Source organism: Uloborus diversus, chromosome 7 (assembly GCF_026930045.1).
Source record: "Uloborus diversus isolate 005 chromosome 7, Udiv.v.3.1, whole genome shotgun sequence".
NCBI classification, from domain to species: Eukaryota; Metazoa; Arthropoda; class Arachnida; order Araneae; family Uloboridae; genus Uloborus; species Uloborus diversus.
The window spans coordinates 143,933,336-143,949,783 of NC_072737.1; the positions used below are offsets into that span (position 1 = coordinate 143,933,336).

Below are 16,448 nucleotides of genomic sequence, written 5' to 3' on the forward strand. Positions count from 1 at the left end.
GGATCAGTGTTAGGGCCTGTTTTGTTCATTGTCTTTATGAACGATATTCACAAAAATATTTCTGGGAACATGAATTGTTTTGCTGATGATGTCAAAGTTATGGGGACTGTAGAAAATGAAGAACAAGCAAATCAGTTGCAAAAGGATCTAGATCATATTACAGAGTGGGTTGATAAATGGGGTATGGCTGTTAATGTTGGGAAATGTCAAGTGCTACATTTAGGGCATGGAAATAAGTGTACAAGTTATTTATTTGCAAGGTTTAGTCATTAGTCAGGCAGACAAAGTTACTGATCTGGGGCAGGGGCGCCGACTTGCAAAAATCATTGGGGGGGCTGGCCCAGTCATCACCGGGGGTTTAGGGGGTTATGTAATCCCATGGAGGTTCCCCCCCCCCAAATAAAGGTCGATTGTTGTGCCTTGAAAATGCCAATTTACATATTTTCTGGTGTGTATAATTTAAAAAACAAACAGTATGTGGCATGGCGTTTTCAAAGTAAAACAATCCAAAAATTGGTATACAAATTTTTCTGGTTCAACTAGATCATGTCACTTGTCTTAGTAAGAGACATTTTTTTGTTCTATTTTATGGGGAGTCATGCAGTGCCGTAGCTAGGCATGGAAAAGGTAGGGCGCTTGACTTGCATTGAAGGGCACTGCCAGAGACGCCGACTTAAAAAATATCGGGGAAAAGTGGGCATGCCGCAGGAAATTTTCTAAATTTGAGATGAAAAATAGTGAGTTTTAAAGTTTTTTTAAAATCATATAATCAACATTAGAACCTCGAAAACTCGACAAGCCCGACACATATTTTTTGGCTTCGAAAAACGGAAGAAATAAATACAAACACACACACAGTATTTTTGTAAAAAGGAAATTTAATTTACGCATGCTTTTTAAGACCAGTTGTTTTTACATTAGTGACATCGGCTGACATATTCAAGTGTAAACGCAGTCTCTCAATGTCTAGGTCATTTTTGAAAAACTCAGTTGATTTTTCAAAATGTTCTCTTCTCTTTCACCTCTGTTTAATAAAAGCAAGCACTCTTGTTCAACTGCAATGACCTGTGTGCGTCCAGTTGATGTAAATCGCCCAATAATGCAAAATTGCACCATTTTACAAACCTCAATGTATATTGCCTTGTAGTACAGTCAACTCCCGTCTTACGCGAGGGATGCATTCCAAGATCTCTCGCGTAGGTCGAATTTTCGCGTTGTGGATAAGGGTATGTGTAAATTTTTTTATAAACGTACCCAATTATTTTAGACACTTGTAATCACCCCCTCAAACTGTTAAAAACCATCTCTTAATTAACTGTACATTACTGTCTCTTACATAAAGAACTGAATGTTTACTTGTATTTAAAAAAAACGTTTTATTCAACATAAAATACTGCTACGATGTACAAAATCAATGATTAATGGGAAAGAAAGAAAAAATAAACCGGTATACGGTAGACACAGTATATAGTAAGAAAAGCAAATGCATCTTTAGTTGTACTGTACAGTCGATCAATTAATGATATTCGTACACAATACATGAGCAGTTTCCATTTTCATAAATTTTTGCAAGACACTACTCGGTGAATTTTTACGGATTTCCTTTTCTTGACTTGTAATTGTATGTACGGAAGAATCACTCATACCTACTTCTCGTGCTACCTTCAACGCATTTTTTAGTTGACCATCATCTTTTCAAGAAGCTCTAGCTTTTCTTTAATTGTCATGAAACTTTCTCTTTTTATCTTCACAAACTTTAGATGAAACAGCGCTCTTAGGTGTCATTATATTTCTTTAACTTTCGCATTTAAAATGAAAAGGGAACTTCAACTCTCAGCGATGGTAAAAGGATAAAGATACATTCATGAGAAAAAAAAATTTAGTAGCCAATAGCAAAGCTGATACGAACACACCACGATTCCCTTCCGAGAAAATTTTCGTGTTGCGGTGATTAATTCGCGTTAGGTCTGAATACTGGAGAAAAAATCGTGTTATAGCTATTTCGCATAAGTAGCGCGAATCAAATGTTTTCCTTTGGGATTTTGAAAGTGTGCGGTGAGCTGCCTTCATTGTTTTCATACTTCTTTGGTACACGTCGATTCCGAGGAAGGGAAGGATCATCATTTTGTGAAGGTTTTCTTTTAAACACGATTCCCAAAAGTATTCAAAACTATCACGCCTCCCATTTTATATACAAATCAAACTCTCATATATATTTTTCCAGATCAGCAACACTTAGGTGAGCGCGCCGCAGCGCTGCCCACCGGCAACAGACTTGACCCGTAAGTTCGCGCACTGGGACAAATTTTTACAGTACTGGCAGCACTGTAACACTATCATCATTCGCACCACTCGTTTTCAGTTAACCTGCTTACACAACCGTAATAATTATTTGTTTTAACTCATTACTGAATATATTTTACAAGGTAAACTATCTTCAAACAAGGAAAATAACAGATAAATTTATGAGTTTAGAAAGCATAATGTAACTTATAATTTTCTTGATTTATTGGGGGGGCTCTGCCCCCTCAAAAATATTTTTGAGGGCGCTCGGGCCCCCTCAAGCCCCATGGAGTCGGCGCCACTGATCTGGGGGTCTTAATAAGTCAGGATTTAAAGTTTAGCCAACAGTGCAGCATTGCTAGCAACAAAGCCAATAAGATGCTTGGGTTTATCAATAGATCTATTTCAAACAAATCTAAAGAAGTTCTTCTGCCCTTATATAGAAGTTTGGTAAGACCCCATTTGGAGTATGCTGTTCAGTTTTGGTCTCCTTATCTTAGGAAAGACATTAATGTATTGGAAAGGGTTCAAAGGCGGGCTACAAGGCTAATAAGTGGACTTTCCCACTTAGATTATGATTCCAGGCTTAGAAGGCTAAAAATGTACAGTCTTGAGCAAAGAAGAGACCCAGGGGACATGATTCAGCTGTTTAAATTTATTAAAACGAAAGATATTACGGGGCTAAAGTTTAGCACTGAAAACAGGACAAGGGGTCATTGTTTTAAGCTATTTAAATCTCAGGCTAACATGGATATTAGGGAAAATTATTATTTTAGCAGGGTAGTGGAACCTTGGAACAGCTTACCGGAAGAGGTGGTAATGAGCAAAGGAGTAGACAGTTTTAAGAGGGCCATTGATCTTCACTGGGGATTGTAAATTAACTAGGAACAGTCTAGCTGGGCCCAGAGCCTGTTGCTGGTCGTCACTTTTGTATTTGTATTTGAAAGCGACTTTTCAAACATGCATAACGGCCGTTTTGCTATGTTCAGGAGGCCCCTAAATTGTGAAATTGGATTCAAGTTAGTTTGAAACCTGAGGGAGCGATGTGCTTTGAAGAGTTTCTTGAAAAACAATTTTTTTAAACGCATTTTTATTAAGTTCTTTTTGTCTTCGGGTTGGAGTAGGATTTTAATATTTTTTGATGTTTAATGTGTGCTTTACTAAAACTCTATTTTCTAAGGGAAGGGGAGCGTGATTTTTATTTTGTTCTAATTGTAATGTGTATTGTAGCTATTTTTCTTAAGAGGCACTTTAAATCTTTACGGATCAAATAAGATTGCAAAGCAATCTTCGGGGGGGTTGGGGAGCAGGGTGCAGAGCCCCCTAGTGTTGTGGAACAATGCTGTCAAATGAAGCTTTAAAGAATTTAAATAAATCTTCATACCACTAAAGTTTTTCCTGATCCTGTCTGAGAAATTCCCACCATATCTCTTCCACTCAAAGCAACTGGCCAGCCTTGTGATTGAATAGGGGTGGGTTCTGAATATTCTTGAGATTTTAGCACATTCATTAGTTTATCTATAAAACAAAACAAAAATGAATATTTCTTATTATTGATCAAATAGTATTAAAAGAAAGGCAACATGAATCATAGCAAATCAAGATAACTAAAGGTAGCAAACCAGGTAATGCAGCAATTGCTCCTTTTGTCAGGGTTGAGTGAAGAATAAAAAACCTATTATTCGAAGGAAGTTTAAATACTATTAAAACAGTTCCAAAACCAATCAGGACTGAGCCTAGCTGAGCCAGGATTGGTCAATAAAATCAGGTATCAAAAATTAAAATTCAACTTTTTATAAAGAAACATGTGGCACCGCAAAAGACTTATTACTGTCATGACAGATTTCGTCTTATCTCTCATACTAAAAAAAAAAAAAGAAAAAAGAAAAAAAGCTTTGATTAAATCAGTAGTTTTCAAAAATTGAAGGCAAAATAATTTTAGCACAGGGAAATTTAAATTTGGAAACAGCATCTCAACAATGTTTAGCAACCTAGTTTTTTTCATTTTTTATCTTAATCGTTATTATTTTAGTTTCTTGTTTCATGAAGTAGCTTTCTAGTTTGCTTAAAGCAGCTAAGAACCAAAAACTGTTTTCAGTTGAAAAAATATAAGAAAATCTATGTTACAGAAATATACAACATTTCTTCAAAAATAAATAAATAAAAATAAAATAAATAAAAATACAGTCAACTCTCAGTCTCTAGGGACCAAGAAAAAGAATTCAGAGAAAGAGATGGAGACCTGCCAAAGTTCAGACATTAAATGTACTTTATCACCAACAATGCAGCAAATGGTAAAAATGGCAGCAAGAATTTTCTGAAATAGTTGAAGATCATGTGGTTTGGCTACTAAAAAACAAGCAGAAGCAGGAAAATAAATGTTAAAATATGTTTGCAGAAATGCAAGTTAATGAAATAAAAATCAATTATACAACATTAATTAAGTTCTTTTCTGAGTGGTGGGAGCTAGTCAGGCTATTGTTATAGCCATTACTCCCATCTACTCAATCAGGGATTTTCAAATAGTAAAAAAACATTTCCAGTAATTTAGGACCATTCAATAGCTTTGACATCGCCTGAAAATCAAATTAAGCAAAGTCAAGATATTGAGAGTCGAGTGTTTAAGAATTACAGGCCAATTCCGATCATTGAAAGTAAAATTAAAGCATTCAAGTACTTTTGTTAATGCCAAGGTTCAAAAGAATAAATTCAGGATAAAAGAATAATCAAATCAATGAAAGAATAAATAAATAAAGAACTCAGGTGCAAGCCCGTCATTTTTTCATTTTCTGGGGGTGGGGGGTGTCAAAAGATGCATATACTCAATGCAAATTATTTTGAAAAATGACCAAAACTACTTTTTGTAAATACATTTATTTCTCAAAGCCAGAGGGGGTCCATTGCACCCTTAAATGATGGGCCTCTCTTAGTGAAAAAAGGAACTTTTTAGAGCTTAAAAGTAAGAAATAAAAATATGGCTCTATTAAACACTGGGATTTCTTTGAAAATAGATTATAAGTACAAAGAACTTTTAAAAATAAATAAACAAATAAAGGTATTCATATAAGCTCACCAGGAATAGATAATTCGCTAAAACTAGTAATAGGCTTTGGAACATCTCTACCTCTTACACCAATATTATAGAGTTCTCTGTATTTTTGAACTTCTTCCTATTACAAAATAAAAATACATGTAAAGTAATAAGGCTAAAAGAAAGTAGAACAAAAAGTTTTAATGCTTATTAATTCAAAACGAAAGGGACAATCAACGAAAATCTAAACCGGAAAATGAATCCTTATTAAAAATGAGAATGTAAAAATTAAACTTTTATCTATAAATTGGAAAAATGTATTTTTCCGATCTTAAATATGCTTAATTACCTATCATTTTATTAAGTTCAATTTTTTTTAAAAATATTTTTAACAAGCATGTCAAAAAGCAGGGGGTATAGGCTCCTAATTTTACCAATTTTTCCTTGAATAAACTGACATTTCATTTAGATGAGCATACACAGTAATAACAATATAGCAAATTTAAATTATGTGTACTAATAGTTTAAAAAGTTAACATCTATGAGCATCTAAAGATAATAAATTATTGTAATGAGACTTTTAAAAAAATATCACTAAATATTTCCTTTAATTTGAATTTTACTTTTTCAGCACTTCTAATTTTTTATTCATTTTCTGGTGCAACATTATCAAAATATGTTAAACAGGAAATTTACATTATTTAATTGAAAAATTATACACAAATTATATATATATAAGTATACAAGCCAAAAAACAAGTTTCAAACATTTTTTAAGAAAACTAATGCTGAGAAAAGGGAAAATACAAGAAGCAATTTAATAGATAAAGTCAAAGTTTGAATCCAGGGCTCATCAGCCAGGGAGGAATAAAAAATATGGTCAAAAGATCAAAAAAGTTGTAGTTTAATTTTTTGGTCTTTTGACCGTATTTTTTGAATCCTCCACAGCTGATGAGTTCTGGATCCAACCTTTGACTTGTTCTATCAAATTGCTGCTTGTACTTTCCCTTTTCTCAGCATTATTTTTCTTAAAAAATATTTACTTGTTATTTGGCTTGAATACTTTTTATACATTTACTTGCTTTTAGTTTTGCTGCGTTGCGCATCTGTGGGAATTTTGGTGTGGTCTTTTCAATATTCATTTACTTTTATTATCATTATTATGTACATATATAGATATAGATATACATATAAATTGAAAGAGAATTTAAAAATAATAAATTTAAAAAATATTTATGCTTAAATTAGTAACGTTTTTCAGTATCATATATAATATGACGTATAAGTTGAGAAAATTAGTTTAAAAAATGAGGCTAAAAGTTGGTACACACGGTCAAATTTCCGAAATTTTTTTCACTTCTATTCATCTAAGAAACGTGAAACACTCAAACATGTGAACATTTTCCCGATTTTAGCTCAAACTTTTTTTAAAAATGATAAAGAAATAAAAACTCTCAACATTCTGACATAGTCTCACATGGTCTGACTGAAAAAAGGACTAAACAATTGCAGTAAAAGATTGATTGCTTGAAAAATGCTGGGTTCACGAATTTTTCCCATAGTTGGTCAAATAAAAATTAATGCTCAATAAAAATGAATGAAATATAGCTACAAAAATTATATTGACTCTAAAGCAATAATTATCCAACCATAATAGTGAAGACTATTTTTTTTTAATAAGAATTGCGATTGTAAAGATGAAATTTTTTTGGGAAAAAGTATAAAAATCAAACATGTTTATAACATTCCATTTTCATTTTATTTAAAACTTTTACTGTGAGACCTCTCTGAGCGGCCATTAGTCTCATTAGGCCACCCCTCTTAATAGTCACTTTTTTGCGCCACGTATTTTTTAGCCCATAGACTTAATGTTAAAAACACCCCTAGCAATGCTACCCAACCCTTCTGAACGGCGCACAGAGAAGTATTCGGCCAATAAAACCGGACAAAAACCAAAATCCAAAAGTTTGACGAAAATTGTTTTAAACCTACTCTATTTCAAGTCAGATAACTGTTCTATCAAAGGACAGCAATAAAAATCTCACCTGTTGCTTTGCCGTTGGTGTACACTAGTCGGAACTTAGATATTATTGGAACATCTCACTTTTGCTTTCGACGCTTTTCATGCTAAGTCTCCGTTTCATTGTTACTGTATTTGAATGCGATGGAATTTAGTAAAACAAACTTTTGAATATGGAAAAGGGGGTATGTAGCTCCATCTAAAATCCTACTTCGTTGAAATATTTTAACATTTGTCATTTTCTTACTTTGTGAAAATAAGTCAAAATTTGGTATTTAATTTTCGTTAAAAGTTTTCGAAATTAAACTTTTTGTTTACTTTCCGGGCCGAGTCGGGCTGTACTTTTGTTATGGGCATAAAATATAGACTGTCTGCTATGATATTCTGTAAAAAATCTTCCGCCCATTTCCGCCATTTTGTTTTTTAGGAGTTTAAAGATGGTGAGTAAAAAAGGCTTAACTATTTCAAGTTCAGAGACTTTTCTTATTTCTTCCTAAATTCTTCTGAAACTGTTAAGTCTTTTACCAGAATAGGGTTATATGACATTATGAAAGAATTCAAAGCCATGAAACTGGATAAAAAGTTTACGTTGTCGGAAGGAAAACTTGAGGAATTGGAGAAATAGGCAGATTACACACACACATCTTGAGTCGTATTTTGAAGTATTTTTAAACCGAGTTCTAATTGTAAAGAGGCATCTGAATGCTATATGGATGATCGTTTCTTGAAAAATAAAGAACAATGGCTAAGATATTTCATTACTGGTAGACAAAATCTGTGCAATTAGCAGAAACCATCAAAGTCTTTTCAAGAACTAAATTGTAAAACTTAAAAACTACAAAATCAGGTACCTGTTGAAAGGATGACAAGTGTAGTTGGTAAAAGCCAGTGCACTATAAAAACAGTGACAAATCCAAATTCATAAAATAACTAAATTCTTCACCAACCAAACTTCGAAAAAACTATTATTTCCTCTATGATAATCTAACAGTTGTTATGAAACAGACACCTCAAGAGGCTTTCGCAATCTTTTCAGACAGGGACTTCCCTACAAGGCAGTGGGAAGAAATTAAAATGATAACAAAAGCAATAACCCCTGATGTGCAATTGCAGAAAGTGTTTAGAAGGAATGTTACCCGGATGAGGACCAAGTACAAGTAACAGATACCGTCTCTGAAATTCAACTTCACGTACTGCTTGACCGCGATGGGTTACGACTGTATGAATATAATAGTACAGGGGAAGAAACGACTTCATAGGGAAAAAAGCAAACTATGGTACTGATATAAAAATAGGGCTATGATGAGTACCAGCAGACCAGTATAAACAAAAATTTTAAAACATTACCGAAAGCGGTGCAAATATTAAACAGAGCTCACAATACTAGTTGTAATTATTGATGGTGAAGGAAACAAAATTACGAAATATTATTCCTTCCTCTGTTAGATTTCGTCGACCTATACGAATTAGGTTATCATCCTATGCCTAAAAGTATCTATAAATTTTTGGTGCCAGGTGCTAAAGGTTACCTCTCACGCAATCCAACCAATTGCTCAGTTTTCAGAGAAGGCAGCTGTAACCCGCAATAAGCCCGAGCAGCATCACCGAGTACATTTTTCACGGTAATTTTCACGAGTGGATTGTAACAGATGCAGACTAAACAGACACTTAGGAAATTCTAACCCCTGCTAAAGAAGTGGTAGTAGACCCAGGCAGCTGTAAAGAACGAAGTCATTTCCCACAGAAGGAGTAAATATGATGATCGCAAGACGCAAGCACGAAGTAATAAGTACTAGATGAGCAACCGTTTAATTGCAATAAGTGTATAGAAGAGAGAAAAAGATAATTTTCTAAAAAAATATCTTTTTTCCTTTAAATAAACACCTTATTTTGATCGAGTAGCAAGTTGTAATGCATTATATAAGAAAAAATCGCATCAAATAATTTTGTCCGGTTTTTTGATAAATACTCCTATTTGCGGCGGCCAAAAGGATGCTTCCATTCCATTTTTCAGGAAAAATCTATCTACTTTCTGTTTCTAATCTGCAGCATTTCAGTTCAAACAGGAGATTCTTTTTAGCCTTTAACAAATTCCGATAATTTTGAAGTAAAAATGTCACCTATGTTTATGTTATTAGTTGGTCAGTGTTTACGAGTAATCTGGGTTGCAAACAACACTGTTGGAGATCATTCTATGAATCTCGAATTACATATTGAAATTCTGAGCAATATGAACATAAAAAATTACCGAGAGAACTAATAGAGCATGATTTGAAATCCTTTCCAGCACGAAACAACAATGGAAAGCTTTAATAATTACACTGTCGAATGCGAGAAACATTTTCGGGTTTATGAGTCAGCGAAAATAACCGTTTTTCAATCAAATATAATATTAGTTTCAGATTGGTTTAAATTAACTAATCAGTTTGCTGTGTGTAATTAACATCTTTTAAGCAAATAGATTTTTATGCCTTTCTGGCACTAATTCGGCCTCTGACAATCAATTTGCCTTTTGTAATCATGAGCAGACTAAACTTTCAACTGAAGTGATTTTGGGGATAATAAATCGGAAATTCAGATGCAATGACAAATAAATTGATTAGATCAATTTATTAATCACTTTGAATTGTAAAACATTTTGAATTGCAACAAGCAACATTTTGAATTCAATTTTAAAAACAATTGTTGGAGAAGATTAAAAACCTAAGTCACAAATTGTATCCTTTCTTCGAAAAATGTAAACAATAAAAATATATATATATTTGTGGTGACTCCAGGACTTTTCTTCAGTCTTTTGCAACTCCAGATAATCAACGGTAATCGGCAGAGAACACACGCGCTCTACTCAACTTGGCTCAGCAGAGAACAAAGGGGAGATAACACATGTGCGCCCAGTCGAAGCGGAGTTCCCTTGGAGCGTGTGCAGTGCGTGTTCGCTCAACAGCGAACTGTTCTAAATGTTACTTTTTATCCTTTTAAATCTTTAACCTTTTAGTAGTAGTTTGCTCATTTTAATTTTTATGTAGTTTTAGCATCAATAAATGTTATTTTGAAGGATAAGCATCTCTCGTCCTTATACTATTTGCCTTTTAGAACAGTCTTAAACTTCATTCTATGTATTAGACTTGCTTATGTTGTGTATTATATAATTATATTACAATGCAACTATAACGAAAACCCTTTAAAGCGGCCACCCCCTCTCGACGGCCGAAACTTTGCGGAATGAAGGTGTGACCACTCAGAGAGGTTTCGCTGTACTTTAAAAAAACCTCGACAAAACCTCCCCAATATTTTCCACAAATTAAGAGCTTGACTTATACGTGATTGACTTTTCTTGAGTATAATTAATTTAATAGAATTCCTTCATTACAGAAAATAATTTTCAAAAAAATATATACTTTTAATTCTATATATGGGTCATTCTCCAAAAAGTGTAACTTTTCTGTCACACGCCTTTTACAGTAAAAACTTTAAGGAACAATTCAATTAACAATGATTTTTAATGTCATCAAAAATATATCTAATTAAACCTGCCACCAATTTTTGAATAATAATTTTTATTTTAGTATATATTTGGTTCACAACATATGAATTCTCACCTCCGTGGTATGTCACACAGTGTGGCTGTTTATGATGCTTAATAACTTGTTTAATTAAAAGTATATACTTATTTATTGATTATTCCTTTCACAAGTGCTTCAAATACTAATTGTTTAAGTATATTAAATTATTTAATTTTGTGTCTTAGTCGTTTTAGTAGGACAAGAAGTCATGTCACACAATAAATTCTCACTTCCCTTACCTAAACACAAAATGCCTTTAACCTTAACACGTGGCAGTAATGACATCAAATTTTAATTTCCATGATACAAGGGAGCTTTGTTTATTTTCAGCCATGGTTGAAGTTGTGAGATTTTTGTCGAAAAACAAAAAGATAGATTTTGCTTCAAAAACTTAGTATGGTTATTCTGATTTCGCCTCACATTCCTGAACTAGAATTTCAGGGATGTATATTAATGTAAAAAAAAAAAGTGAACTTGTTTTCATATGCTTAACATGTGCAGATTGTAGCAACAAAGGAAAAAAAAAATTCCCTGAAAAATGTATCCATTAGGCCTATATTAATGGAAAATTCTTCACCTCCGTGACAGACCTTATCAATGTCATTATTTCTGAAGTGAAAATAAATGATGTTGGAGAAATACATCAATAATAGGCATTCAACCAAAATTATAAATTACCAGTATATCCTCAAATTTACTAAATACTATTTTTTTAACATACATTTGAAACTACTAATTAAGCCATACTTTAATTAAGAGAGCTTAATATTATATTCCCACGAATCATTAAAATAGCTGATTGTTTGCACAATTAACAAAATTACTAATTTGATATTAAATTGGCCTCGAATTTTCAACATTAAAAGTTTTCCTCTTTTTTATTTCTATGAAAGAGGCATTTTTAAATTTTTTTTACTTATGAGTAAAATAATTGGAACTTAGCTGGGCCATTGTTTATAGTTACTTGTAGTAGGTAACACTTTCATGTAAGAACAAAAAAAAAAGAAAACAAAAAGTTTCGAAGAGAACAAAAAAAAAAAAGAAATATTTGCGTTCAGAAGTTACATTTTCTGGAGAATGACCCATATCATTCATGTCAACACTCACGATGATTAGCCACGATAATTTTGAGCATACATACTGTATGATACAGTATTTTTAAGAAAGGATCCGAGAAATTTTGGCTAGAATACCTGAATCCTAACCTGAACGTTATCCTGCGAGTAATGTATCTCTGCACCTTCCTTGATTGTATGGATTAGAAATAGTTGTACTGTTATATCGGAGTCTGTTTTAAACTTTTTGACATCAAGTAATAAATTACTGGTAAAAACATACTTACTAAAGAACGATCAGTAACATCTGAATGCTCAATATAGAAATACTTTTCAACTGGAGGTAAGCTATTCATGTCAAATATTGGTTTGGTTAGGTCCTTAGCAAACGACTGTTGATTATTCGTGTAATTATTAAATTGAAAGTTATTTCGCTGATTGAAACGTGGTCTTTGGTTAAATCTGTCCCTCCTATAATCAGGCCTGTAATTTTCAGAATAGCCAAAAGACTTCTGTTGATTATTTCTTCGTTCATACGAACTATCATTGTAGTTATAACTCTTGTCCTCATTTTCTTCATCAAATATTCCACCTCTGCGGTAACTACGAACCCTAAAAAAAATAATAATAATAAATTGCTCAGAAATGCTTTTGAAAACACTTGATTGAAAAACTAAACTTTTGCATTAAACTTTTTTGCTAGAAAATACTACTTACTGTACATCATTTAATAAACAACTGAATAAACTGGTCAACTTTTGCACATCAGATACACTGGCTTGAGAGCAAAATCTAAAAATAAAAAAAAGACGAAAAATTCAGCAACATAACTATTGTTAATAAATTAACATGAAAACGTGTAGAAACAAACTTTTGTCTACTAAGCAACAGCATTGGTCCTACTTGGTCAGGTAGTTAGCTTGAATGTCCTTTAATAATTCGATGAATGCATTAGTACTAGGGATTTTTCATTACATTACATGTCATTTGTTGTTTCACGCCCCCGGTGGCCAGCAGTGCTAGACCAAGTCCACGATATTGTACACCCTCAAAAAAATCCAACATGGTTAAAGGATCCTCATCTAAATCCTGTTTGGAGAGCCCCAGGCAAGCGAGAATGTGTCCAGATGTGTCTGCTCAGAGGAACAGTTGGTACAAATTTAAAAGCTCCTGGATCCTTCAGAAAATTTCATTGATTTAAGATGACCACATTGAAAGCGGGCAAGAACAGTTTATTCTTGTCTATTAAAATCGAGAGCCTGAGATCATCCAAGACGAGAGCACTGATACCAATAGTTCTCTCAGGGGACAGTCCAAGTGGTCTTATCCTAGTGCTTCATTTTCGAGAATATCTCACAAAATGCGAGGGGTGCTGACGACAAAGACCTCACAAGCGTCAGCCTTGGCTAAAGTGTCCACAATCTCATTTCTCTCGAGTTCGATGTGGGAAGGAATTCACATCAGATGAGTCTGATGCGATATGGAAAGCGGTTTTAACTTGTTGCTCTGACACTTTGCCATCTGGACAAGTGATGTATTACACTTCTGCTATCAGACAGAATGCATATCTCGTTTCCACAGGGAAGAGACACAAGAGAATCAAGGGCTTCATAATTGTTGTTTAAGTCTGTTTAATAAAACTAAACCTTGTTCCATGCAATAATTTGTTCTATATTGATCATTTGGGCCTTTTTGGAGCTTAATATTTTCAAGCAATTTTCCATAGGGGCAACATGCAACTGGTCTTTTTTTTCAATCTTTCTACACAAACAGATAAATATACTGGGTCATTGCACAGTATTTTTTTTGTAATGTACAGGATATTCAATGGCAAAATTCAAGATATTTTCACCTTTTAAAAAGAAAAAAAAAATTCCGCAAAAGTACATTTCATACACCTTGAGCAGTATAAATAGAAGAGTTTTTGATTGAGCGAATGGATTTTTATTTTTAAAAACATTAAAATTTTGTTCCTTATGGAAGATCACAAAAATGTATCTCACTGATTTGAAGTCAAAGTATATTTGCACTTTTCTTTGAGTCATAAAAGTCTGTTATGGAATTTTCCCAACAGATATGCATTCTTTTAGTATATCTCATAAAATAATTCATGAATTTTTTCATTAATTAATGAAAGTCAATTATTTCCATTGTGCCCAAGACACAACCATTTGCACAAGGCGTGCTATCGAAATTGGAAACACAATTTAAGGTTATAAACTTACACTTATTCTAATTTTAGCTAAAATATTACTCAGATTTAAATAATTTAAAATCATGTCTATAAATAAACTGACGGCAACCTTAGCATTCAGTGACATAGCCAGGATTTCATTTGGATTTGTTCAAATTTCAAAAAGCAAAAAACCCAGCCCAATAACAAATGTTCTCAAATTTGATTTTGCTTAAAATTTTTTAAACAAACTAATAGTTTCATTTTTTTAAAAACATTTTTATACCACCCCTCTTTTATCAAAAGGACTAAGACCTTGGTCTTTGGAGCTAGAGACATACCAAATAGGAATTTGGCCGAGTAGCCAAGTACGAATTATGTTTTAGCCCTTAACAAGGGAGGTGCGGTCTCACAGACTGCTCAAAAGTTCATCCAATCGCCCGTTTCATTTCAGCCCGATTTAATGGTTTTTTCCAATAGCTTTTTGTTTTTTCACCTTGACCCCCCCCCCCTGCTTATCAGTATCTTTATTCAAGTGCATCTGGTTTAAATTTCATTGCATTCTTTATAAGCAATCTTTGAGACCGCGCCTCCCTTCAGTGTAACAATTTTCGGCATGGCTTTTAATGTTAGAACTGTGGATATAGGCCCATTTATCTTATCCGTATTATGTGGAAGAGATACAAAATATTATAGATGAGGTTGAGATTTGTTTGAAATGTTAACAAACACTACGCAATGATGTTTTAGGGACAATGACGGCTGAAGTATTCCTCGAAATACGAAGCAAAATAGTAATACTTAAAGGGCTGTCAAAATTTTCCCATACCGTGATGTAATCAATTTTCTGGTACTAAAACGTTCTGTATATATTAAAGAACCATAATGAAATCATTAAAAGATAATAGATTCATTTTTATTACGATTAGTTAGTTATTTACTGCATATGATTTTCTCGAAATACTGTTTCCCAATGCTAATAAAAGTTCAAAGAACATCTAAAAGAAATTACAGGAATGTATCTTAATTACAAAATTTTTTTGAAAAAATTGTAAACGGAGCAATCTTTGAGACCTCACGTCCCCTGTCACGTCCTACTTTTTCACCTCCCGTTACGGGTTAAGAAGAACCACCGAAACACACGAGATGAATTTTGAACTTATTGGAATAGTAGGATCCATATAATAGTTTTCAAACAAAATTCCAGCTGAAATTTAATTATGCATTTTTCAAAAGAATTGTCAAAAATTTTACAAAAACGTTATTTTTAAAATTAAAAATAAACAAATAAATAAAAAGTATGATTAATCAAATTGGAATTAAAACAAATTATATCAATATATTACAAGTTCTAGACTTCCAAACATAAATAATTTTTAAAAGCAAATAAAACGTTAAAAGCACAAATGTGCAAAAACACTGCAAACACGTGTCTCTGTGTTGCAAGGAACATCTTTTTCAGTGCATAAAATTTGAGGTAATGAATGTAAAGACATCCAACAAAAAAAATCCGACTTTAGTCAGGAGGCTTCAAATCCATAAGCTCACATTTTGTGCATTGAAAAAGGCATTCCTTGTAACACCAAAATTTGTGTCTGCAGTGTTCTTGTGCATTTGTGCTTTTAACGTTATTTTATTTGCTTTTATTTTTTAAGCAAAGGTATTTTTATATTCCTTATAAATAACTTTTGTTTCTAGCAAAAATCCATTTAATAATTAATTCCATTTAATTTTTTTTTTTTTTTTTGCCCCATTTTTAATAAAAAAGTTTATTAACTTTGGGGACATTAAAAGAAAGATTTACTCCATTGAAGCATAAAAAACTTCATTATTCTCAAAATTAAAATTTGACTTGTAAATGATTGCAGTATATTATATGCTTGTACTTTTTTATTAATTGTTAAATCTGTCTTGAACAAATATTCAATTTTTTACAACTACTCTGTATTGGCCAAGTATCTAATCAAAATTTGACCGCCAAGTACCTTAAAATTGAGGCCCATAATGCTTTGGTTGGTCGATTCTACATTTTAAGTAAACACAAAATAATGTTTAATTTTTGGGGTGTGAGTGATAGATCTTGCCGGGTCAATGTGACCTTGAGCACTTGCATTGGTTATACATGCCTAGCACTGCCACTAATTTTTTATACTTCTTTTATAACTTAACACTTTCATATCTCAAATAAACCGTGAAGAGTATAACTTTTGTGCAGATGTGTAAGCTATTTAAACTTTTTTTCAAGTGTCTTAAATACTAAGTATAAATAGATGTCTTCAATGTTAAATATAAAAGAGAAAAATCTTCAACAAAAAGTTAATCTT

General features: G+C 32.7%; 1 protein-coding gene across 2 annotated transcripts in view; it reads right to left on the reverse strand.

The window, feature by feature from the left end:
- LOC129226500 (uncharacterized) overlaps positions 1-16,448 on the reverse strand; it is a 65,649-nt gene that overhangs the window by 32,732 nt on the left and 16,469 nt on the right. For both annotated transcript variants that reach the window (XM_054861110.1, XM_054861111.1), the window contains exons 2-5: positions 12,669-12,743; positions 12,239-12,563; positions 5,357-5,453; positions 3,668-3,801 (exon numbers count right to left, since the gene is read on the reverse strand). In XM_054861110.1, coding sequence (XP_054717085.1) covers positions 3,668-3,801; positions 5,357-5,453; positions 12,239-12,563; positions 12,669-12,743 — 631 coding nt within the window. The remainder of the gene's footprint in view (positions 1-3,667; positions 3,802-5,356; positions 5,454-12,238; positions 12,564-12,668; positions 12,744-16,448) is intronic.